The sequence below is a fragment of the Hyla sarda genome, chromosome 7, assembly GCF_029499605.1.
Source record: "Hyla sarda isolate aHylSar1 chromosome 7, aHylSar1.hap1, whole genome shotgun sequence".
Lineage (NCBI taxonomy): Eukaryota > Metazoa > Chordata > Amphibia > Anura > Hylidae > Hyla > Hyla sarda.
In genome coordinates, this window is record NC_079195.1 from 162,475,928 (window position 1) to 162,503,108 (window position 27,181).

Genomic DNA, 27,181 nt, shown 5'->3' on the forward strand with positions numbered 1-27,181 from the left:
TGGCACCATAGGGGCTTCCTAAATGCGACATGCCCCCCAAGCAAAATTTGCTCTCAAAAAGCCAAATATGACGCCTTCTCTTCTCAGCATTGTAGTTTGCCCGCAGTGTACTTCAGGTCCACTTATGGGGTACCTCCATACTCAGAAGAGATGGGGTTACAAATTTTGGGGGGTCTTTTCTGCTATTAACCCTTGCAAAAATGTGAAATTTGGGGGGAAACCCACATTTTAGTGAAAATTTTTTTTTTTTTTTTACCTATGCAAAAGTCGTGAAACACCTGTGGGGTATTAAGGCTCACTTTATTCCTTGTTATGTTCCTCAAGGGGTCTAGTTTCCAAAATGGTATGCCATGTGTTTTTTTTTTGCTGTTCTGGCACCATAGGGGCTTCCTAAATGCGACATGCCCCCCAAAAACCATTTCAGAAAAACGTACTCTCCAAAATCCCCTTGTCGCTCCTTCGCTTCTGAGCCCTCTACTGCGCCCGCCGAACACTTTACATAGACATATGAGGTGTGTTCTTACTCGAGAGAAATTGGGATACAAATATAAGTATACATTTTCTCCTTTTACCCCTTGTAAAAATTCAAAAATTGGGTCTACAAGAACATGCGAGTGTAAAAAAATGAAGATTTTGAATTTTATCCTTCACTTTGCTGCTTTTCCTGTAAAACACCTAAAGGGTTAAAACATTTACTGAATGTCATTTTGAATACTTTGGGGGGTGCAGTTTTTATAATGGGGTCATTTATGGGGTATTTCTAATATGAAGACCCTTCAAATCCACTTCAAACCTGAACTGGTCCCTGAAAAATTGCGAGTTTGAAAAATTGGAAAATTGCTGCTGAACTTTGAAGCCCTCTGGTGTCTTCCAAAAGTGAAAGCTCGTCAATTTTATGATGCAATCATAAAGTAGACATATTGTATATGTGAATCCAAAAAAAAAAATTTTTGGAATATCCATTTTCCTTACAAGCAGAGAGCTTCAAAGTTAGAAAAATGCAAAATTTTTTATTTTTTCATCAAATTTGGGGATTTTTCACCAAGAAAGGATGCAAGTTACCACAAAAATTTACCACTATGTTAAAGTAGAATATGTCACAAAAAAAACTATCTCAGAATCAGAATGATAACTAAAAGCATTCCAGAGTTATTAATGTTTAAAGTGACAGTGGTCAGATTTGCAAAAAAGGGCTTCGTCCTAGAGGTGAAAATGGGCTCCGTCCTTATGGGGTTAAGGACCGTATCACTATAAGTCCGCGTTCACACGGATGGATCCACAGCGTATTTTACTCTGCGGATCCGCCAACGATGGACCCCTACATTGTGCCTCCATCTGTGCCTGCTCCGCCGCTACGAGCAGACATGCTGCAATGTGCGAGTCGCCTGCTCATGCGCAGTGTACTCGCACACATCGCAGGGCGTCTTCTAGTATACCGTGTGAAAGCGGCCTAACAGATATTACAAAAAGAGAAGATGAGACTTCTTTATTATAAGAGCTGTAAAACACTCTACCTCAGCAGCTATTAACAGCAGAAACAGTTGTGGGCTTCAAAAAAAATAGTTAGAGCAAAATGATGTTCATGCATACAGAATTCTTGTCTATAACTTTACCCATAACCCTCCTTTTCTTTTACAGCAGCTCCCCAACTTTGGTTGAACTTAATTGTGTCTTTTTCTAGTTCTACAAACTAGCATAACTATTTCTATGATTGCCTTACAATACAACACACACTGGCCCTCATTTACTATTCTAAACCCGACCTCTTTTGTCGGGTTTTTTTGTCGCATCTTTGTCTGCGCCATGTCGCAGACATCGTGCGCCAGTCTGCGACAAGATGCGACATTTTTTCCCGACGGACCCGATGCAGATTCTCCCAAACCCGAAAAAGGGGCGTTACCCGTCATTTCTGAGCTTTCCCACGTATTTATTAAGGTTTCCAACCCGAATTTGTTGTATTGTTGTGGATTTTTTCCCGACAGCTCAGAGGAGTTGGAAACCAAAACCAACAAAACCCACGTGCGACAAACAGGATGCGACATAATAATAAATACCAGGGGAAAAAAGCAGTCGGGTAAGAAAGCAAGATAGACTTACAACCCAATTTTTCTTAGTAAATGCGGGCCACTGTAGTTGTTTTCAGTTTAGTGAATGGAGTACCTGGGTATGTTATACTGGATAGTGGACTCCTTTGACACCCAGATTGGGTCTACTACTGCAGTGAAAACCACCTACTACATTTCTGCAGTCTGTCCTCCAAAGATTCTTTCCCCTTGTCCACAAGCTTAGTTCATTGCTAAAACTTTGAGTAGCAGCTGAATGGTGGCAAACTTTTAAGGTTATTTAGAAAGTCGCGTAGTTTTGCATCCAGGAACATTATCAATAAATAAATGACTGCAAAGGAGTTATAAAACTGATAGCCTATTCTCAGCAGGGCATTTATTTTTCTCTACCGTCTTTCATCTAACATCTGTCCGGATTGTCGTCTCCCCCCCCCCGCCAAAAAAAAATACACCTAGAGAACAGCAACAAAAATATGTTCAGTTTGGTGTTTGGGAGTTCAAAATAAAGGGGGGGGGGGGGGGGGTAGGTGGTTGCCAGAATCCTCTAATGGTGCCTCATCTCCACATGAACGAATGGATTAGGCAGCTGATGTTTGTCTACCTCTACAGCAGCCAAATGGGGTTCATCATACACATTAGAAGGTATGCCGATCCTGCTACATTTGGCCGGTTCAGCCGACACATGTCTGTTGTGTAAGGCCTGCTTTCCTGTAATAAGACAGAAAATTCTCAAATAAAGGGGTTCATAAGGTTGTAACCTTATGAGTTGTTAATAGGTGTCAGTAATCATTCTTCTGCTACTGTTTAGCATAACACCTGTCCCCAGTGCTTGCTTGGCTGACAGCTATTCCTTTTGGCCCCTTCCCCAAATACACATGCATGCACGTCTTGGACTAGCGTGTATGCGTTTTCAGTAGGCAGATCAGAATTAGCTATCAGCGACTTATTTTCCAACATGCCTGGCACTTATTTCCACTAACATTTCCCGGGGAGGGATAGACAGGACATCCTCACAGACCATAGATGGTTGTCTGGTTCCATTGAAGGCTGTGGGTTCAGTCAACGTTTGTCTAATGTGTTTGCCAACATTTACTCAGCATGGCCCTTCTGGACAAAATCAACAGATTGTCAGTCCAGACATATAGAAGCATATTTTAAGTGATTAATATAACTCATAATAAAACATGAGAACAAAACCATACTGACCACAATATGAATAAGCACTGTAATACAGATAATAATAAATACATGCACATATCCAATAGTCCAGTAAATCTTGCTGTTCTTCCTCATCTGCAGTGTCAGTGCTCTGTCACCTTGCTGCCAGTGACAAGTGACTCACCACTAGAGGATTCTCCCAGTCAGTAAGGATGTGGGCGTGTCCTATATGTTCTAGGCTACTGGTTCACTGCTTCAGTACACTGCTTCAGACAGCTCTGTAAGCACCGCAGTAAAGGCTACATCCCTGATGCTGGAAGTAAGTTTAATGATTTTATTTGTGCTTGATAGGGAAATACAGCACTGACTATAAAAAAAAAAAAAGCTTCCAGGCTGGCTGCTCGCTGCCCACACAACACGCACAGAGATGGGGAGAGGAATGTGTAGGCACTTTATAACATTTTACACTTTAAGGACCTTCTTTTTCTCATAAATCCCCCTATATCCCGAAGGGGGGAAAAAACACAAGAATATTCATACATTTTTTTTTTTCAAGTGTTTTGAGCACTCACTCCGACTGCACAGTAAGACAGAGTTGCTGTTCACCAGTCTGGTAAAGCTAAGTGATTATCCTTTTGACAGGTGATAGGGCTTGTTCACATGACATCTTTGCATCCTGTTGAAATATTCTGTATTTTTTTTTTTTTTGCTGTGCAAAGAAAATAAGATGTAACAAAGTAAACAAATAATATATATTCCAGTTTGCTGTCCTTCAGATGGCTTCTGTTTTGTTTTTTATTAAATAGAAGTAAATGGCAAAACGATAGGCATCCTATTTGAAAGAAAAAACAGGATGTTTCAACTGGATGAAAAACGTCATGTGAACAGGTCCTTCATGCCGCAAACCTAATTTACATAATGTTTGATATTATACACATTTTACAACTTTTCGCAAAAGTGTTAATAAACTATAAAGTACTAAACTGCATTGGTAAGAAACAGAACAGGCAATCCCAGCTTTCTGCCAGGGTCTTGGCTCAATCACACTGGTGTTCAGCATTTCTACTGTTCTGTTCTATCACAAGGTGCAAAACAAGAAATATTATAGTGGTGCTGGATCCATTGAATGATAGAAACTCACAGCCTCAGATGGGCAACATATACTATAAAGGTATCTCTTGGGTTTTCAGCATGATGTATGTCATTTTACTGGACAAAATTGTAGCGAATGCTGTACAATGTACTGTACTGAAACGGAGGCTCCTAATGGAACCTCTGGCACAGACATGGACAAAGCACCAAGGCTACATATATCTCCCAAACCTCAGACAGAAAAAAAAACATGCAGAGCGCTGCATTTTTGGGTACTTCTGGGTTGCCCTAACACAACACTGCCAGCTCCAGGGTGACATCCACATAATCCATGATCACTATATTGCTACAAATATAGTAGGACATGTTTAGTACTCACACAATAATGTGATCAGTTATGGTGTTAAGGAGACATTACCACTGACTGGAGTATTTTCACACTGTAATTATACAACTAAAGTTCAAGTAAAGCAAAGGAACCAGGTACATGGTAACTTTTCTGTGATTCCTTTATTACAGTAGCAGTAGTGAAATCACAGCAACACTCAACTGCTGGCTAAACAGAATGTCCTTTTGGCCTTTGGTGGCTTTAAGTCAGGGTTCCCTTCCCCCCTTTATTGAATAATGCAGCACACTGTACTATTCCATACAGCAGTGTTTCCCAACCAGGGTACCTCCAGCTGTTGCAATGCTACAACTCACAGCATGCCTGGACCGCCTTTGACATGCTGGGAGTCGTAATTCTGCAACAGCTGGAAGCACACCGGTTAGAAAACACTTCCATACAGAGAAGCAGCAAGTTAAAAAACATGTAAACTGTGTGGAATATGGGGGAGATTTATCAAAACCTCTCCAGAAGGAAAGCTGCTGAGTTGCCCATAGCAACCAATCAGATCGCTTCTTTCATTTCTGAAAAGGCCTCTGAAAAATGAAAGCAAAAGTTCACACCGGTCCGGTGCAAACAGAATGGGGATGTTTCACAGTGCTGTCCACACTCAGGTAAATGAAAGTTCTTTTAATTCTGTATTTCAGTACATGTAATGTGTTTCAAGGACGGAGCGTCCTTGAAATGCGTTACATGTACTGAAATACAGAATTAAAATAACTTTCGTTTACCTGAGTGTGGACAGCGCTGTGAAACATCCCCAATCTGTTTGCACCGGACCGGTGTGAACTTTTGCTTCCTTGTCTTCCCACGCTGCTGCCTGGGCGGGATTAGCTGCAGTCCACATTGAGATCATGTTTATGGGAGTTGTGCCCCTATTTGTCGCACAACTTTATCTGGTGAGTCCTTCTTAAACCCAGGGGCTCTCCCCTTCCTATTATTCGTCCTACACATTGGACCACTCTGTTTTCCCTTTTTTTATTTCTGAAAAATGAAAGAAGCGATCTGATTCGTTGCTATGGACAACCCAGTAGCTTTCCTTCTGAACAGGTTTTGATAAATCTCCCCTTTGTGCTTTTGTTTTTAAGTGGGAGGCTAAAGGTGACAGATGTGTCCGGAGTTTCCATGGGGAAATCCTCAAGACAAAAACCCCCGACAGACAATGCACAGTAAAAAGAGGGAGTGGCACATCAGAGATCACAGTTTTTACTGGCAACCTATAAGTGGTAAATTATATAAAAACACTCAACAACATATAGGCCGACATTGTGAACTTATAAGTGAACAACAACCCAGCAGCTGTGCTGATTTATTTTATAAGCTATTCTTAATAGTTATCCTGCTGGACAACTCCTTTAATGCCAGCTAAACCTGACAATTTCGGCAAAACTCCAGCCCTGGTCGGATTGCAATGCACCCGATCCTTTTACTCTAAGGGTTATCTGACAAGAAATGACTTACCTGACTTCCCTTGTTACATTGAGAGCACAGACACACTCAGCTGATCCAAGTGTGCACATGTATGGGGTAATCTAAAGAAATAGCTGTTCAGTCAACAGCTATCTGAAGCTATGGCCAGCTTTAGTTTTCATTCCTAGCATATAAAATTGGTTTAGAAGGTGTCTGCAAAGGTCCTGATAGAGTTACACAACTGATCCTACAGTCAATGCCTATTGATAACATGCCAGATGTTTAGGGGGAAGGGTAATGGGAGCTGAAACACAAGAGTCTGATGGTAGGCTGCTCCCAGCTGAAATAGAATGACCTCTTACTTGATTTTTCACATCACTGAGTAGCATATAAAATTTCCCATTTTACCAGGAAGACACACTACATACTAGAAAGAGTGGCAAAAGAGATGTAAGTATTGATAAATAGCTACATCTTATATAGAGGGTGCAGAGTCTTGTGGTCTGCTGAGGTATCACCTAAAGAAACAGGGTAGGAATTGGTAAATGCGATTGTGTGTATTTACACAAATTACTTTTTTCACATTTTATGTTGCAGCCTTGTCTCAAAAAAAAAAAAAAATTCCCAGCTGACCCAAAACTATCCTTACAACTCCCAGCATGTTCTGACACAGCCCAATGCTCTGCAGCTGACTCATAACTAGTAGTTTTGGGTCAGAGTCAGAGCATGCTGGGAGTTGTCTATATAGTACAGTGGGGATCAAAAGTTTGGGCACCCCAGGTAAAAATTTGTAATAGGGTGCTTTCCCACCTGGCGTATACGCAGTGTATTTTACGCTGCGCAAAATTTACGGCAGCAGCGGGAAATACGCTGCGTATTCCTTGCTCACTATACACACAGGGCTTTCCAGCGACAAGCCCTTTGTGTGCAGTGAGTTTTGGAGGCGGAGCTGCGCGTCACAGTCATGCCGGCACACGGCCCCACCTCCAAAACTCCCTACATACATAGAGCTGCCCCTGGAAAGGGTGGGAACGCACACTTAATGTGCATAAAGAAACCAAGGAAAGATGGAAAAATCTCCAAAAGGCATCAAATTACAGATTAGACATTCTTATAATATGTCAAGAAAAGTTAGATTTTATTTCCATCATTTACACTTTCAAAATAACAGAAAACAAAAAAATTACATCTTCAAAAGTTTGGGCACCCTGCAGAATTTATAGCATGCACTGCCCCTTTTGCAAAGCTGAGACCTTCCAGTGTCATGGATTGTTCTCAATCATCATCTGGGAAGACCAGGTGATGTCAATCTCAAAGGTTTTAAATGCTCACACTCATCTGACCTTGCCCCAACAAAATAGTTGACGCTCACAAAGCTGGAGAAGACTATAAGAAGATAGCAAAACGTTTTCAGATGCCAATATCCTCTGTTCGGAATGTAATTAAGAAATAGCAGTCATCAGGAACAGTGGAAGTTAAAGCAAGATCTGGAAGACCAAGAAAAATATCAAACAGAACAGCTCGCAGGATTGTGAGAAAACAATTCAAAACCCACATTTGACTGCACAATTCCTCCAGAAAGATCTGGCAGACACTGGAGTTGTGGTACACTATTCCAGTTGTGGTACACTATTCCTTGGCCAGAATGAGCAAAGGTACGTTTGGAGAAGAAGGGGAACAGAATTTAATGAAAATAACCTCTGTCCAACTGTTAAAGGGGTTATCCAGGAAAAAACTTTTTTTTATATATCAACTGGCACCAGAAAGTTAAACAGATTTGTAAATTACTTCTATTAAAAAATCTTAATCCTTTCAGTACTTATGAGCTTCTGAAGTTAAGGTTGTTCTTTTCTGTCTAAGTGCTCTCTGATGACACGTGTCTCAGGAACCGCCTAGTTTAGAAGCAACTTCCCATAGCAAACCTCTACTAAACTGGGCAATTCCCGAGACACGTGTCATCAGAGATGCACTTAGACTGAAAAGAGCAACCTAAACTTCAGCAGCTCATAAGTACTGAAAGGATTAAGATTTTTTTTAATAGAAGTAATTTACAAATCTGTTTAACTTTCTGGAGCCAGTTGATATATAAAAATTTTTTTTTCCTGGAATACCCCTTTAAGAATGGGGGTGGATCAATCATGCTTTGGGGTTGTATTGCAGCCAGTGGCACAGGGAACATCTCACGAGTAGAAGGAATAATGGATTCAATAAAATTTCAGCAAATTTTGGATGCTAACTTGATGCCATCTGTGAAAAAGCTGAAGTTAAAGAAAGGATGGCTTCTACAAATGGATAATGATCCTAAACACGTCTCGAAATCCACAGGGATTACATCAAGAGGCGTAAACTGAAGGTTTTGCCATGGCCTTCACAATCTCCTGACCTCAACAACATTAAAAAACTATGAATAGACCTTAAAAGAGCAGTGTGTGACAGACAACCCTGAAATCTCATAGAACTGGAAGACTTTTGTAAGGAAAAAATGGGCAAAGATACCTCAAACAAGAATTGAAAGACTCTTGGCTGGCTACAAAAAGCGTTTACAAGCTGTGATACTTGCCAAAGGGGGCAGTACAAGATATTAAACAGGTTATCCAGGAAAAAACTTTTTTTTATATATCAACTGGCTCCAGAAAGTAAAACAGATTTGTAAATTACTTCTATTAAAAAATCTTAATCCTTTCAGTACTTATGAGCTGATGAAGTTGAGTTGTTATTTTCTGTCTGTCAAGTGCTCTCTGATGACACCTGTCTCAGAACCGCCCAGTTTAGAAGCAAATCCCCATAGCAAATCTCTTCTACTCTGTGCAGTTCCCGAGGCAAGCAGTGATGTCAGCAGAGAGCACTGTTGCCAGACAGAAAACAAAAACTCAACTTCAGCAGCTGATAATTATCGAAAGGATTGAGATTTTTTAATAGAAGTAATAAAAAAAAAAAAAAGTAAAGTTTTTTCCCTGGAATACCCCTAACTCTGCAGGGTGCCCAAACTTTTGCAGATGCCATTTTTTGGTTTTCTGTTATTTTGAAAGTTTAAATGAAGTGTAAATTCTTTATGCACATTAATACAAATTTTTACCTGGGGTGCCCAAACTTTTGATTCCCACTATATATCCTACTGCTTCTGTGTGTGGTGTGTGTATGTATTGTGTAATGAAATTAAATATATATGGGCAAGGCAAGTATTTTTCGGTGTTCGGCCAAGCACCTCCCAAATTTTCAGGTATTTTCAGAGATGTTTGATTGGGATGAATTCAGACCTTTAGACCTCTACATTCATAGAGTTGTCCTCTCCTGTGTTGTCTTGGCTGCATGCAGGGCCATTGTTTTGTTGGATTATGAATCTTTGGGCCAGCCTATGTATCTGATTTTTGTTAAGAATATCTCTATACTTTGTTACATTCAGCTTTCCCTCAACCCTGATCAGTCTCCCTGTTCCAGCCACATAGCCAGCACACTCACTGTATGGATGGTATTGGGCAGGTGATTAACAGTGCCTGTTAGAGTTAAAGGGGTATTCCAGGCAAAACCATTTTTTATATATATCAACTGGCTCCGAAAAGTTAAACAGATTTGTAAATTACTTCTATTAAAAAATCTTAATCCTTCCAATAGTTATTAGCTTCTGAAGTTTTCTGTCTAACTGCTCAATGATGATGTCACGTCCCGGGAGCTGTGCATGATGGGAGAATATCCCCATAGGAACTGCACAGCTCCCAGGACGCGAGTCATCAGAGAGCAGTTAGACAGAAAACAACTCAACTTCAGAAGCTAATAACTATTGGAAGGATTAAGATTTTTTAATAGAAGTAATTTACAAATCTGTTTAACTTTCCGGAGCCAGTTGATATATAAAAAAAGTTGTGGCCTGGAATATCCCTTTAAGGCCAAAATCATGAAACCAAACTTGCTTTCATTAGACTAGAGAATCTTGTGACTCACGAGAGTCCTTAAAAGGGGTACTCCACTGGAAAACATTTTATTTATTTTTTTTAATTAACAAATGACAGAAAGTTAAGCAGATTTGTAAATTACTTCTATTTAAACAACTTAATCCTTCCAGTACTTATCAGCTGTTATATACTATAGATGAAGTTCTTTTATTTTTGAATTTTCTTTCTTTCTGACCACAGTGCTCTGTTTGTTCATACTCTTGACAGTTCCTAAAATGGACAGAGGTGTCAGCAGAGAGCACTGACAGAAAGGAAATTCAAAAAGAAAAGAACTTGTGGAGCAAGACACAATCTCCAAAGGTTTTGGCAGAAGAGAATGTGGCCACACTCTTCAAGGGAGGAAACAACTCAGAAGCAGACTTTCTAAGACTGGGTCCACATCACGTTCTTGTCATACTGTTTTCAATCCGTTTTTCTAAAGAAAACCGTATGGCAAAAAAACGGATGGAACAGTGTGGGAAAAAGTAAACCATATGCGTTTTTAAACTGTATACTGTTTTTAAAAGTGCATACAGTTCCGTCCGTTTTTATAAAAAAAAAAAAATCCATACGTTTTTGATAATTTTGTCAATTTTTAATGGGAGGGGTCTTGGGTGGGGACTTTAGGATGCAAGTGCGCATGTGCAAAGTAAAAACCGTATACGGTTTCCGTATGGAACTGTATACATGTGCATTTCCCATTGACTTCCATGTTAAAAAAAATTTATGCGGTTGCAGTACGGTTTTTAAACCGGAGATAAAAACGTGCTCAACCATGGTTTTGACTCCGGTTTAAAAACCGTACTGCAACCGCATACGTTTTTTTTTTTTAACATGGACATCAATAGGAAACGCACATATATATCAGCAGGACCCCCTAAAATCTCCTACACAGGCCTCCTTCTCTCCCTGGGAACGGAGCGTCATGACCCCTACACGACACGTCGGCCAACTCGCCCCCTTCATATATCTCTATGGGAGATTCTTGTCTGTGGTCTATTAATTTTAGGGAGCCGGGATCTGGTTCTTTACAAGGTTATTCCAGTGTTTTTAAAAAAAAAAAAATTTGGTGTTGGGGCAGGAGGAAAATAGAAAAGAGAGAGATATTTATCTTGTTGCTAGTATTGTATTTTCTTCTTAATTGCAGTGGCGGAAGGCTGCTTCTTTATGTGGATAACCCTGCTCCCTTTTAGATAACTCCGTCTCTTCACAGACCTGCTGAGGAAAAGGGGCGAATATTTATGAAGGGGCAAATTTATTTATGGGCAGAGTTGGCAGGAGAAAGCAGAACACATAAAGCAGCAGCCCACTTCCAGTGCAGCTTTTGCACACCATACTTTGCAACTTTTGCAAAATGACATAAAGTTGTTATAGAATTCGCCAAAAGGGGAAAAAAAGACTAAGAAAAAACAAAAACCAAGCCCTCTTGAATAGAACTGCATATATTTAAAGAAAAAAAAAAAGTTACTGCATGATTAAGTACCAAACTAATCTACACCATTACATAATAATGCTCTTTCTCCATACAAAATGTAATTGGAGGGAATTTACAATGACCGGCATTTCACATACTGGGCTCTAGTTAAGTTTTGCTGCCATTGGATTTGGCAGCTTTTTTAAGAGGGTGAGCCTAATAAATCTGCTGCTGCCTGTCTGGTACATAAAGAAATCTACATTAGCTCCAAGCTAGTTTAGATTTCTTCTTGAGTTTACAGCAGTTATTGGTGTGAACTATAGTTAGGGTATATTCACACCATATTTTGGGCCTCCAAAACTGCCTGCTGGCAGACCCCATCCAATTCAATGAGCAAGATGGAGTCAGCTAGTGACTCCAGTCAGATCATATTCCAACTATATCTGGCTTTTGGCCCGGATTAAAAGCCGCCATTTTCATCGAATACAGCAACAGGTTGCCTTGAAACTATTCTGCTGCCGGAGGCACAAAATTTAGCGTTAATGCACCATAACCACCATCTGTTGCTCCATGGAGGCCATGCCGTTTTATATCAAGTCACTAACACTTTTTTTCCAATGCCAAGATTGGCGTAAACCTGTTCAAAAGATGCAAATGTTTGCGCAAAGAAGATTTTTTTTTGTAAACACCGAAACCATGCATTAACATAAGCTCCCAATAATTCACTAACTGATACTAATATCAACCTGGGAAAAACATACACAGTGGGGAGGGGGATTGCTAAGATTGGCATTGCATATGCACTCTTATGTAAAAACCCCATCCATGATTGCTTTGAATATATCCTGACACACCTGTGGCTGCCTTCGCAGAAATCTAAGGCTATGTTCACCCGTCGGAATTTTCATGGTGAATTCTGCTTGGAATGTCTGCATGGAGATTCCGCTGCAGCAGATTTCCATTGAATTCTATGGGATTCTGCTGCGCTGTGCACACAGCAGAATTTTTATGCCAGATGTTTTAGGCACGGAAATTCCGTTGTCCATGTCTGCAGAAAGAATGAACCTGTTTTCCCACACTCCCGTGAAGTCATAGCTACGGCATATTGTGCAGAATGTTAGCATGGAGATTTTCCGTGCGACATTCCGAGGTCTGAACATAGCCTTATGAATCTACTCCAGCTACTGGCATACTTTATAGTAAGGCTATGTTCACACGCTGAAAAGTCCACACAGAAAATCTCCGTGCGGGCAATCCTGGGACTGCGGGCACCTGCATAATATGCCGCCACAAGGACCACACTGGAATGCACCTTCTCGTAGACCGTGATGCAGAAAAAACAAACATGTTAATTCTTTCTGTAGACATGGAAATCGGAATTTCGAAATTCTGCTATGTGCACAGCACAGCAGAATCCTGTTGAATTCAATGGGACTCTGCTGCAGCTGAATTTTCGTGCGGACATTCCAATGAAATTCCGCATGGAAATTCTGACATGTGAACATATTCTAAATGTGGCAGGTTGCCACCTCACCTGTTGGGATCCCTTCCACTGTCCACCAATTCCTGGTCTAAGGGGGAGATTTATCAAAACCTGTGCAAAGGAAAAGTTGTCCAGTTGCCCATAGCAACCAATCAGATTGCTTCTTTCATTTTGCAGAGGCCTTGTTAAAAATGAAAGAAGCGAGCTGATTGGTTGCTATGGGCAACTGGGCAACTTTTCCTTTGCACAGGTTTTGATAAATCTCCCCCTAAGGGCACTATTACATGGGACAATTATGGTTTTAATCATCAAATAATCATAGGCCGTCGGTCTCGCATCTTCCTGTGTAACAGGGGATATGTGGCTGATGGCAGCAAAGGGCCATACAGAGTAACAAGTCTGTAAATTACATAACTGACACCAGATTACTATGCGGGCCCTAATAGGGCCATATAATAGTGGAAACATTATCAGGAAGTGGCGGGTGGTTACAGGCCTTCTTAATTATGTAGCTCTGCCTAGAGAAATTGAGAACATTAAATATATAGCCTTAAAACCACAGTGACATTTATGCTTATTATATAACATAGTGGTCTTCAAACTGTGGACAGCCAGAAACTGGAGGCGCAAAACTACAACTTTAAGCATGCTAGGAGTTGTAGTTTTGCAAAAGCTGGAGGTCCACAATAGAGATGAGCGAACTTACAGTAAATTCAATTCGTCACAAACTTCTCGGCTCGGCAGTTGATGACTTATCCTGCATAAATGAGTTCAGCTTTCCGGTGCTCCGTTGTGCTGGAAAAGGTGGATACAGTCCTAGGAAAGAGTCTCCTAGGACTGTATCCACCTTTTCCAGCCCACGGGAGCACCTGAAAGCTGAACTAATTTATGCAGGATAAGTCATCAACTGCCGAGCCGAGAAGTTCGTGACGAATCAAATTTACTGTAAGTTCGCTCATCTCTAGTCCACAATTTGGAGACCACTGATAACAATGACAACATTATACATTAAAAAGGGAGATGACGCAGATTTTATTTTGCACATAAAACGCATGGGGGTGACTACAGGGTAGGTGTAACATGTACATCAATTTCTCCCTGCTGTCCAGTCACTTCTTTACTAAAAGAACTAGATTCACAGTGTTTCCCAACCAGGGGGCCTCCAGGTGTTGCAAAACTACAACTCTCAGCATGCCCGGACAGCCTTTGGCTGTCCGGGCATGCTGGGAGTTGTAGTTTTGCAACATCTGGAGGCACCCTGGTTGGGAAACACTGAACTAGAACATATGGACCGCTCGCGCAGCTTCCCAGCATGCTGTGTAATTCAGTTCTTCTCTTATTGTGGTTTGGTAACCGTCTATACCGCTGCTCTGGAGCCGCGCATCACTACAGTCGCCATTCACTACCCTCTTGCTACTAAAGCTCAAAGCGCGTCTGCGATTTTTGTTTGTTTTTGTTTTTTTTACCTTTTCGTTTTGACGTGTGTTCGTCATCCAAATGCGCCGGCAACCTCCATGACGTCACACGCATGCGTCACTTACTGGAAGCCTAAGTGGGCAGGACTTCGCCTTAGATGGTGACGCCACTGCGTCATGAAATTCGATTGGAGAGGCCCTCACGTGATTCCTAGGATGTGCATGGTTAGTGATGTCATCGAGGCAGTAAATAATAGTTATACTGTGATGCGCTAGCTCTTCACTTGTTTGATGTGCTGTGTTTAGTGTTATGTGGGCACAATGTGGCATAAGTGTATTATCTTAATTGGGTGCTAGGCTGGCCTAATATAAATGAATGTAAATAGTTAGAAAGGCAGTGACAGCTCTACCTTTATGTGTTAGTATGAAGCTATAGGGTGGTAGTAATACAAGGGCTGTTACACTGGCACCTCTTGCCCCTAATGTATTATTTGGGCACCATGTGGTGAGGATGAGAAAGCCCTTGTTGCCATCTTAGGCATTTAAGGCACATTCACACATAGTTGTGGGTCTTATACACAGTTCCCCTGAATTATCAGGAGCATATTACATGTGTATAATACCACTTTACAGTGAACCCATTATTTTAGCAAACTTTTTAGGCTACTTTCACACTGCTGTTGTGACCCGCCCATAATGGGTCCATTATGCGGCCATTATTGGGATGGGTCACAATGGGCATAGCCAGTTCCCATTGATTATAATAGGGTCCGTTGTTTTACAGGAGTATAGCGGGAGAAAAAGATGGTACATGCACTCATTTTTCTCCCGCTGTACTCCAATCATTTTGCAACGGCCGGTGGACTGCCGGGTCACAACGGCAGTGTGAAAGTAGCCTTACATGTTGTAGTGACAAATGAGAAGTTTGTATTAGTAGGTATACAGGTGCTCAGACCCTCACAATCACCAGAGTGAAGAGATGTGTAACTCTATGGGACGCAAAGCAATTCTGTATACCGCTCAACATAATAGATCCATTTTAACCCCTCCAGGACATAATAGATCCCTTTTAACGCCCTCCTGTTTTCTGGTCAGAGTGGGTGCTGGCAATGTACACCTGCAGCGTGGGGGCCCTTATCTCCGGCGGCGGGTTCGGGACCCTTGGACCCGTGGCAGAGAGCAGCAGCAGGAGGTAAGGACTGTGCCTTCTGCTGTTGCATAAGTACAACTCCCAGCATGCACAGGAGGCACTCCGCTACATCTCCCAGCATGCCATTTGGCTGTCCGGGCATGTTGGGAGTTGTACTCATACAACAGCTACTTTTGCATAACTACAATTCCCAGAATGCATGGACAACAAAAGGGCATGCTGGGAGTTGTAGTGGTGTGCCTCCAACTGTTGCATAACTACAACTCCCACCATGCCCTTCAGCTGTCCCAGAATTCCAACAGCCGGAGGCACACAGGTGGGGAACAAACCCTAACTCAGTATTTCCCAACCAGCTGTTGCAAAACTACAACTACAACTCCCAGCATGCACTGACAGCCAAAGGGCATGCTGGGAGTTGTAGTTATGCAACAGCTGAAGGCGGTGTACAGCTACAACTCCTTGCATGCGCTTCAGAGGTCTGTGCATGCTGGGAGTTGTAGTTTTTCAACAGCTGGAGGTACACTTTTTGGGAAACACTGAGTTAGGGTCTGTTACCTAACCCCACCAGTGTGCCTCCAGCTGTGGCAAAACTACAACTTCCAGCATGCACGGTTTGTCAGTGCATGCTGGGAGTTGTAGTTTTGCAATAGCTGGAGGTTTGCACATCCCAGCCCCCCCACAAAAATAAATAAATAAATACAGGGTACATTCACACGAGCAGGGGTTTACAGTGAGTTCCCCACTGCGGCAAATTTCCTGCTTGCTATAAACCAAACTGTGTTCATGTATCCTAAAAACACTACACCTATGCAAAATAAAGAGTAAAAAGGTCTCGTACAGCAGTTTCCAAAACAACAATTCCCAGCATTGCCGGACAGGCATTGACTGTCCAGGCATGCTAGGACTTTTGCAACAGCTGGAGGCACCCTATTTGGGAAACACTGCTGTAGGGTATATATGGTGATGGAGACAAGTGCAATGCTTGCATCTGGGTGCGCCTCTATGCAAAATCCCTAATTTAGGCTTCAAATGCGCATGGCACTCTCTCACTTCAGAGCCCTGTCGTATTTCAAGTCAAATTTAGTGCCACATATGGGGTATTTCTGTACTCAGAAGAAAATATGTTACAAATTTTGAGGGTCTTTTTCCTCTTTTACCCCTCATGAGAAGGAAAAGCTGGGGTCTACACCAGCATGTAAATGTAAAAAATTACATTTTTTATACTAACATGCTGGTTTTGCCCCATACTTTTCATTTTCACAAGAGGTGAAAGGAGAAAAAGACCCCAAAAATTCGTAACACAATTTCTCCTGAGTATGGAAATACCCCATATGTGGACGTAAAGTGCTCTGCGGGCGCACACCAAGGCTCAGGAGTGAGAGCGCACCATGTACATTTGAGACCTAAATCGGAGATTTGCACAGGGGTGGCTGATAGTTGCACCATAGAGTGCTGCGGGCACACTACAGGGCGTAATGCGCCCGCAGCACTTTACGTTCGCATATGGAATATTTCCATACTCTGAAGAAATGGGGTTACAAATTTTGGGGGGCTTTTCCTCCTATTACCCCTTGTGAAAATGAAAAATTTGGGGTAACACCAGCATTTTTGTGGAAAAAAGACAAATTTTTCCTTTTTAATGTCCAACTTTAATGAAAATTCGTCAAACACCTGTTGGGTGTTAAGGCTCACTGTACCCCACTGTAGTTTCCCAAATAGTATGCCATGTGTTGTTTTTTTTTTTTTTTTTTTTTTTTGCTGTTCTGGCACCATGGGGGCTTCCTGTGACATGCCCTTCAAAAACCATTTAAGCAAAATTTTCCTTCCTTCCTGAGCCATGTTGTGCGCCCAACATGTAAAACCATTGTAAAAAAAAAAAAAATGTGCTTCAAGAACATGTTAGTGTAAAAAATAGAGATTTTGGGGGACATTTATCAAAGCATTTAGTAGTTGTTTTTTTTTTTGCTTAAAATTGGCTCACAAAAGTCGCACTTGCGACTACTCTCTTTTTTCTGCGACTTTTTGATTGTGCAGTGCCCTAAGCAAAAAATAAAAATCTTGCTGACCAAAGCAAAAAGTGATTTTTGACTTGAAGTGGTCAGAGATTTATCAAGTGCTAAAGTCGCAAAAAAGTTGCATTACTTGAAAAAACCTACTAAATTTACTCCAGCTCAGACATGGAGCAGAAAAAGCTACTACCAAAGCAAAAAAACAAAAATTGCTTACGTGAAAGAAATTTATCAACAGGCTGAAAGCAGTTTATAAATAAGTCGCACATAAGCAAAAAAGTTGTAAGAAAAACATACCGTATATACTCGAGTATAAGCCGACCCGAATATAAGCCGAGGCCTCTAATTTCTCCCCAAAAACCCAGGAAAAGTTATTGACTCGACTATAAGCCTAGGGTAGGAAATACATCATCCCCCCCCGTCATCATCCAGACCCCCGTCATTAACACCCTCCTCATCACCCTGTCATCATCCCCCTCTTCATCATTACCCTGTCATCATCACCGCCTGTCATCATTCCACACCCCCTTCATCATCACCGCCTGTCATCATCCCCCTGTCATCATCCCACACCCCCTTCATCATCATTGCCTGTCATCATCCCCCTGTCATCATCCCACACCCCCTTCATCATCATTGCCTGTCATCATCCTCCTGTCATCATCCCACACCCCCCCTTCATCATCACCATCTGTCATCATCCCACATCTGTCCATCTTCACCGGGGGGGCCTCTTCTCCGCGCTTCGGGCCCGGAATAGTGATGTTGCCTTGACGACGACGCACAGGGACGTTGCGCATGAACATCCCTGTGCGTTGTCGTCAAGGCAACGTCACTACTCCGGGGCCGAAGGGCAGAGAAGAGGGCCCCCCCCCGGTGAAAATGGACAGCCCGCAATGACTATCCCTCCCCACCGGACGGTCCCTGCAGCACAGATGGCCCGGACCAGCTCACCCTTCCTTCCCACCGAGGGGAGGTGAGTACAAAACTAAAGGGGGGGGTCTGGATGATGATGATGATGAAGGCCGCAGTGGTCTTTAACCTGCGGACCTCCAGAGGTTTCAAAACTACAACTCCCAGCATGCCCGGACAGCCGAAGGCTGTCCGGGCATGCTGGGAGTTGTAGTTTTGAAACCTCTGGAGGTCCGCAGGTTGAAGACCACTGAGGGCGGAGAGTTCACTCGAGTATAAGCCGAGGGTTTTTTTTTCAGCACGAAAAATCGTGCTGTAAAACTCGGCTTATACTCGAGTATATACGGTAACTAAAAAAAGGAATACATAAGCAACATGTCCCCCTTTGAATTTTCTCCTCCACTTTGCTGCTATTCCTGTGAAACACCTAAAGGGTTAACAAACTTTCATTTTAAATACTTTGAGGGGTGCAGTTTTTAGAATTGTGTCATTTATGGGAGATTTCATACAGAAATGCCCTTCAAATCCACTTCAAATTAAACTGGTCTCTTAAAAAATTCGGATTTTGAACTTTTCGTGAACATTTGGAAAATTGCTGCTGAACTTTGAAACCCTCTGATGTCTTCAAATAGTAAAAACTTTTCAACTTTATGATGCAAACATAAAGTAGACATATTGTATATGTGAATCAATATACAATTTATTTGGCATGTCCATTTTCCTTACAAGCTGAGTTTTAAAGTTAGAAAAATAAAACATTTTCAAAATTTTCATGACATTTTGGAATTTTTCACCAAGAAATGATGCAAGTAATGATGAGAATTTACCACTGTCTTAAAGTAGAATATTTCCTGAAAAATGCAGCAATGCATGTTTACTGTCCAAAGAACAGCTTTATAAATGAAACACAAGTGGCGTTCCATAAGGTCAAAACCATATTAGAACCCAGAATGTTGGATCGTATCTACCACTGTTCTTATTTAGCTATTTAGGGACCTAGGGCGTACAGGTACGCTCTGACACCGTGGAACTTAACCCCTTAAGGACCCAGCCAATTTTCACTGTAGGACATGGCCATTTTTTGCACATCTGACCACTGTCACTTTAAACATTAATAACTCTGGGATGCTTTTACCTTTTCATTCTGATTCCGAGATTGTTTTTTCGTGACATATTCTACTTTATGTTAGTGGTAACATTTTGTCGATACTTGCATCATTTCTTGGTGAAAAATTCCAAAATTTGATGAAAAAATTGAAAATGTTACATTTTTTTTAACTTTGAAGCTCTCTGCTTATAAGGAATATGAATATATTCATAAAATGTGTAACTCAATTTCTCTCGAGTAAGAAAATACCTCATATGTGTATGTCAAGTGTTCAGCGGGCGTAGTAGAGGGCTCAGAAGGGAAGGAGTGACAGTGGGATTTTGGAGAGTGAGTTTTTCTGAAATGGTTTTTGGGGGGCATGTCACATTTAGGAAGCCCCTATGGTGCCAGAACAGCAAAAAAAAAAAAAAAAAAACACATGGCATACTATTTTGGAAACTACACCCCTCAAGGCACGTAACAAGGGGTCCAGTGAGCCTTAACACCCCACAGGTGTTTGACGACTTTTCGTTAAAGTTGGATGTGAAAATTATTTTTTTTTTTTCACTAAAATGCTAGTTTTCCCTCAAATTTAAAATTTTTACAAGGGGTAATAGGACAAAATGCCCCCCAAAATTTGAAACCCCATCTCTTCTGAGTATGGAAATACCCCATGTGTGGACGTCAAGTGCTCTGTTGGCGCACTACAATGCTCAGAAGAGAAGGAGCGCCATTGAGCTTTTAGGAAAAAAAATTTTGTAATGGAAGTCAGGGGCCATGTGCGTTTACAAAGCCCCCCCGTGGTGCCAGAACAGTGGACCCCCCCACATGTGACCCTATTTTGGAAACTACACCCCTCACAGAATTTAATAAGGGGTGCAGTGAGTATTTACACCCCACTGGCGTTTGACAGATCTTTGGAACAGTGGGCTGTGCAAATGAAAAATTACATTTTTAATTTTCACGTACCACTGTTCCAAAAATCTGTCAGACACCTGTGGGGCGTAAATGCTCACTGTACCCCTTATTACATTCCATGAGGGGTGTCGTTTCCAAAATGTGGTCACATGTGGGTATTTATTTTTTTGCGTTTATGTCAGAACCGCTGTAAAATCGGCCATCCCTGTGCAAATCACCAATTTAGGCCTCAAATGTACATGGTGCGCTCTCACTCCTGAGCCTTGTTGTTCACCCGCAGAGCATTTTACGACCACATATGCAGTATTTCTGTACTCAGGAGAAATTGCGTTACAAATTTTGGGGGTCTTTCTTTCCTTTTTAACGCTTGTGAAAATAAAAAGTATGGGGCAACACCCGCATGTTAGTGTAAAATTTTTTATTTTTTTACACTAACAAGCTGGTGTAGCCCCCAACTTTTCCTTTGCATAAGGGGTAAAAGGAGAAAAAGCCCCCCAAAATTTGTAGTGCAATTTCTCCCGAGTACGGAGATACCCCATATGTGTCCCTAAACTGTTTCCTTGAAATATGAAAGGGCTCTGAAGTGAGAGAGCGCCATGCGCATTTGAGGACTAAATTAGGGATTGCATAGGGGTGGACATAGGGGTATTCTACGCCAGTGATTCCCAAACAGGGTGCCTCCAGCTGCTGCAAAACTCCCAGCATGCCTGGACAGTCAGTGGCTGTCCAGAAATGCTGGGAGTTGTTGTTTTGCAACAGCTGGAGGCTCCGTTTTGGAAACACTGCCATACAATACGTTTTAAATTTTTATTGGGGGGGACAGTGTAAGGGGGTGTATATGTAGTGTTTTGCTCTTTATTATGTGTTATTGTAGTGTAGTGTTTTTAGGGTACATTCACACTGGTGTGTTACAGTGAGTTTCCCGCTAGGAGTTTGCGCTGCGGCCAAAAATTTGACGCAGCCCAAACTTGAAGCAAGAAACTTACTGTAAACCTGTCCGTGTGAATGTACCCTGTACATTCACATGGGGGGGCAAACCTCCAGCTGTTTCAAAACTACAACTCCCAGCATGTACTGACAGACCGTGCATGCTGGGAGTTGTAGTTTTGCCACAGCTGGAGGCACACTGGTTCGAAAACCTTCAGTTAGGTTCTGTTATCTAAGTCAGTATTTTCCAACCAGTGTGCCTCCAGCTGTTGCAAAACTACAACTCCCAGCATGTACTGATCACCAAAGGGCATGCTGGGAGATGTAGTTATGCAACAGCTGGAGGTCCCCAACTACAACTCCCAGCATGCCGAGACAGCTGTTTGGGCATGCTAGGATTTGCAGTTTTGCAACATCTGGAGGGCTACAGTTTTAGAGACCACTGCAAAGTGATCTCCAAACTGTGGTCCTCCAGCTAATGCAAAACTACAAATCCCAGCATGCCCGGACAGCAAACAGCTGTTTGGGCATGCTAGGAGTTGTAGTTATGCAAGATCTGGAGGGATACAGTTTAGAGACCACTAGATAGTGGTCTCAAACTGTAGCCCTCCAGCTTTTGCAAAACTACATATTCCAGCATGCCCAAACAGCTGTCTGGGCATGCTGGGAGTTGTAGTTTTGCAACATCTGGAGGGCTACAGTTAGAGACCATCTATCTAGTGGTCTCAGACTGTACCCTCCAGATGTCGCTAGGCAACTCACCGGCTTCCGCAGGATCCAACCACACGACGTCGCCGCCCGCCGATCTCCGTCGCCCGCAGCCTCCGGATTGGTAAGTGGATCTTCGGTGCCGGTCCCTGTCGGGTTTCCCCGTCCTGCCCCGCCTATTGGGGGTGGGCAGGACGGGGAAAACTAAAGTTAACCCCCCTGTCCCCGATCTGCTATTGGTGGTCGCATCTAGACCACCAATAGCAGGGATAGGAGGGGTGGTGCCACCTCACTCCTATCCTTTCAGGGGAATTGTGGGTGTCATGGACACCCGCGATCCCCCTTCTATTCCGGGTCACCATAGACCCGTAATGACCTGGAATTGCGCAAATCGCAAGTGTGAATTGACTTGCGATTTGCCGCGATCGCCGACATGGGGGGGTCTGAATGATTTCAGCAGGCATCCCGGTCCGATCCCCGCCCGGTGCACGCCCGTGGGAATTTCGGTCCCCGCCGGCGGGGACCGGAGCGGGATGCCTGCTGAAATCATTCAGCAGGCATCCTGTGACAATGCCGAGGGGTGTCCTGAGACCCCCCATGTTGGCGATCGCCGGTGACCCGGAATTAGAAGGTGATCGGTGGTGTAGTATACACCGCCAATCACCTCCTGTAGCTGGGGGGAGGTGGCGATCCCATCACCTCCCCAGGAGCACTGCTATTGGCTCTGTAGTGCAGGGTGAGCTTCAGTGTACAGGGACATGTAAGAGGTAAAAAAAAAATTTCTATATATTCAAATATTATTTCAGTGACGACTTTGTGAATCTAATGGTATAGAAAACAAACTTGTACACCCAACAGTTCATCGCCCACCACCTAGATTAGTTTTTGCCTAGGCCCAATGGATGGCACGCCATCAGTGCAGCCGAATTGAGGAATATTTTGGGGCCTCGTGCTGCATATGGGAAAAACAGTGTCAGACAGTACTGGAGCAGGGACCTCTTCTACCAGACCCTGCTTTACAGTATGGCCATGACACGGAAGCGGTTCGAGGCCATTCGGAAATGCCTGCGTTACACTGATAATGCGGCATGTCCCCTCGAAGTGATCCTGCCTGTAAACGGCTTTACAAAGTGAGGCCGGTCATAGATCACTTTGGGGCCAAATTTTTGGAGGCCTACGTACCTCTCAGGGAGCTCTCGGTAGATGAGTCTCTTATCAGTCTTAAGGGGAGACTCCTCTTCCGCCAGTATATTCCCTCGAAGCGGGTGCGGTATGGCATGAAACTCTACAAACTTTTTGAGAGTACCTCCGGGTACACTTACAAGTTAAGAGTATATGGACGAGATTCCCGTATTGAACCCCCAGAATGTCCCCCCCACTCTGGGTGTTAGCGGGAAAATCGTTTGGGACCTTGTGCACCCATTGCTGGATAAGGGTTACCACGTGTACGTGGATAACTTTTATACCAGCATCCCTTTGTTCATATCCCTTGCCGCCAGATCGACATCCGCTTGTGGGACCATGCGGAAGAACCAAAGAGGCCTCCCTCTAAATTTGATCCAGACACATATGCCCAAGGGTGAGTCCTGTGCCCTTACCCATGAAAACCTGTTGCTGGTCAGATATAAGGATAAGAGGGATGTCCTTATGCTCACCACTATTCATGGCAACGGCAGCTCACCTGTCCCTGTACGAGGTACCACAACAATGGTCATCAAGCCTGATTGTATTCAGGGCTACAATCAGTATATGGGGAAATGTTATCTTTCTGATCAAATCCTCAAGCTATATAATGCCATGCAGAAAACACTGGTATGGTACAAAAAAAAGTACAGGTTGCCATGTACAACTCTTTTGTACTGTCCCAGTACGCTGGGAACACAGGGACATTTCTCCAGTTCTAAGAAGAAGTCCTAAAGGTCCTGATATTTGGCGACCAGGAAAGAGCAGGCCGGAGTTCCCAAGGAACTGGAGTTATAGGTGCCAGGATCGACCCAGGCCAGCACTTTCCAGGTGAGGTCCCCCACACTGGAAAGAAGGGACGATCCCAGAAAAAAATGAAGAATGTGGGATACTCACAAGAGCGGGATATGGAAGGACACCACCACTCAATATGACACCTTTCTCGATCATCCAGGCCTCTGCATTAAAAACTGCTTCAGGGAGTATCACACTTCCATGGAGTACTACATTTTCCCTATTCATTTTAATTTTCCTAATTTGACCCCAGTGTACCAAGTCCAGATTACATTCCAAATTTTAACCCCATAAACCATAAATTGCCCAAAAAAACTGTTTCATAAAAAAACAAAAAACCTGATAAGACCTCTGGGCGTCGCTGAGTCATGGGTCACTGAGTCACTAGCATCGGGGACCTTTTTATGTTGCCTCAAATGCGCAGCGCTCTCTCTCTCCAACTGAGCGGGTGCGCATTTGAGGCAACAGGTTAGGGACGGCCACACACATCACATTCCCAGAATGATGATTCAGAGCATAGGGTTTGGGGTGGGCATATTTTTTTGTTTTGGCTATGCTCTGGGTCATCATTCTGGGAATATAACCTATTTTGTCATTTTACGGCCCGCTGTACCCCACTTTACTAACTTAGTGTACCCCATGTAACATTCCTTGAGGGGGGGGGGGTCCCGCTGTTCTGGCTCCATAGTAGCTCAGTAAATGCTCAAGGCCCCTGACTGACTGCGCTCCTGTTCTTCTGAGACCTGGTATGCACCCGCAGAGCAGTTTATGTCCTAATATGAGGTATGTCCTTACTCCAAAGAAATGTATTTACTTTACACATTTACGGTGACATTTTCTCCTATTATCACTTGTGAAAATGAAAAATTTGGGGTAACCCCAGCATTTTAGTGTAAAAAATCTATTTTTTCCTTTTCCCATCCCACTTTAATGAACATTTATCAAACACCTGTGGGGTGTTAAGGCTCATTGTACTGCTTGTTACATTCCTTGAGGGGTGTAGTATCCAAAATAGTATGCCATGTGTTTTTTGTTTTTGTTTTGTTTTTTTGTTCTGGCACCATAGGGGCTTCCTGAATGCGATATGCCCCCCAAAAACCATTTCAGCTAAATTTGCTTTCCAAAAGCCAAATGTGACTCCTTCTCTTTTGAGCATTGTAGTGCGCTCGCAGAGCACTTGACATTCACACATGGGGTATTTCCATACCCAGAAGATATGGGGTTACAAATGTTGGGGGGCATTTTCTCCTATTACCCTTTGTAAAAAAAAAAAAAAAAAAAAGTCAAATTTGGGGAAAAAATGCATTTTAGTGGAAAAAAAAATAATCATTTACACATCCAACTTTAACAAAAAGTCGTCAAACAACTGTGGGGTGTTAAGGCTCACTGTACCCTTTGTTATGTTCCCTGAGGGGTGTCGTTTCCAAAATAGTAGGCCATGTGGGTTTTTTCTGCTGTCCTGGCACCATAGGGGCTTCCTTAATGTGACATGCCCCCCAAAACCATTGCAGAAAAACTCACTCTCCAAAATCCCATTGTCGCTCCTTCCCTTCTGAGCCCTCTACTGCGCCAGCCAAACACTTTACATACACATATGAAGTATTTCCTTACTTACAGAGGGGCTCCCTCTGTCTCTCCTGCAGCACCCCGGAGCATCACGGGTGCTGCTGCATAACTGGGCTGCCGGGGGTCCTACAAAGACCCCCAGGTCTGCCCTGGGTATTGCCAGAGGCACGTCCTGATATGCTGCTTGCTAGTGAAAACTGGCAGGTTGCATATAACTGCAATGCTTTGGACTGCGAAGTATTCCAAAGCATTAAAAAGTGTAAAAATAAATAAAAATTTAATAAAAGTGTAAAAAAAAAAAAAAAAATTATTAAAATGTATTAAATGAATCTAATAAAAAAAAAAATCCATAATGTGTAGGATCGCATTGGCAGACATCCGCAGCATGTAATATGCTGCGGATGTCCACCATGTGATCCTACACATTATGCAGCAGTCACGGTAATGAGCTCCCTGCTGCGGCTGGGTAGCTTTGTGTGTCCACTCATAGTGGCGGATTTCCCGCCGGCAGTCATGAGCGGACACACTGAGCTACCCAGCCGCAGCAGTGATGGATATATTTGCCATGAGTGGGTGCTTATTCCCACAACATGGCGGATATATCCATCAGGAGCCTTAACTGTCACAGACAGACACGTTATACTGCTAGCCGACCAAGGACCAATCAGAGAGGTCCAGCCAATAACTTGTAGGGGTGCGGTATATAAATGGGGTCACTTGTGGGGGTGGGGGTACTGTTCTGCCCTGAAAGCCAAATGGCGCTCCCCTCCTTCTGAGTCCTACCACGTGGCCAAGGAACCATATATGGCCTAAGCAGGGGTATTTCTGAACATGGGACAAGCAGCTAAATAAAATATAGGGTGCATTTCTTTCAATATCAGAAGTGATGTACAAAAACTATGTCCCACAAATGATGCATTTGTGAAAAAAAGCTAGTTTCGATTTTTTTAACACTGACTTTGTAATAATTCCTGCCAAAAAACTATGGTATTAAAATACTCACTGTACCCCCTAGCGAATACCTTGAGGGGTCTAGTTTTTAAAATGGTGTCATTCGGGGGGGGGGTTCCCATGTTCTACTACTTCTCAGTTGCTGCAATCGTTGCTTAGCACATAAAAATAAGATGTACTTTTCAAATTTCCAAAATGTCGAGTAAATTTGTTAGGCCTCTAATACATCTGAAATGTGAATAATAATAAAAAAAATAGTTGAGAAAATAAAGTAGACATATGAAATTATAATTTTTGATAAAAAAATAAACATTATGTATAAATATATGCAACCTATTAACGTCAAAATAACATAAAATCGTCTTTTTTTTCAAAAATTTCACAGTTTCTTGCATTGTAAATAAAAAAATACAAATAATATCGATTAACTTTTACTATTTTCATGTAGTACAACTTGTGACAAAAAAACATTGTCAGAATTGTTTTCATTGGCAAAACATTACCAGAGTTATTCTCAAATAAAGACATACATCCCAGATTTGAAAAAACAGGCCTGGTCTTTGAGGGGCGTACAGGCTTAATTAGCTTGGTCCTTAAGGGGTTAAGGCCCAAAATGGTTGCGTCCTT

General features: G+C 42.6%; 2 protein-coding genes across 4 annotated transcripts in view; one reads left to right on the top strand and one right to left on the bottom strand.

The window, feature by feature from the left end:
* The window catches only part of LOC130282671 (uncharacterized), a 59,325-nt gene extending 44,801 nt beyond the window's left edge, over nt 1-14,524 (bottom strand). For all 3 annotated transcript variants that reach the window (XM_056531157.1, XM_056531159.1, XM_056531158.1), the window contains exon 1: nt 14,401-14,524. In XM_056531157.1, coding sequence (XP_056387132.1) covers nt 14,401-14,427 — 27 coding nt within the window. In that variant the 5' untranslated portion in view covers nt 14,428-14,524. The remainder of the gene's footprint in view (nt 1-14,400) is intronic.
* CNTF (ciliary neurotrophic factor) overlaps nt 3,495-27,181 on the top strand; it is an 81,260-nt gene continuing 57,573 nt past the window's right edge. The window contains exon 1 of the mRNA XM_056531162.1: nt 3,495-3,540. The gene's annotated coding sequence lies outside the window, so the exon portion shown is untranslated. The remainder of the gene's footprint in view (nt 3,541-27,181) is intronic.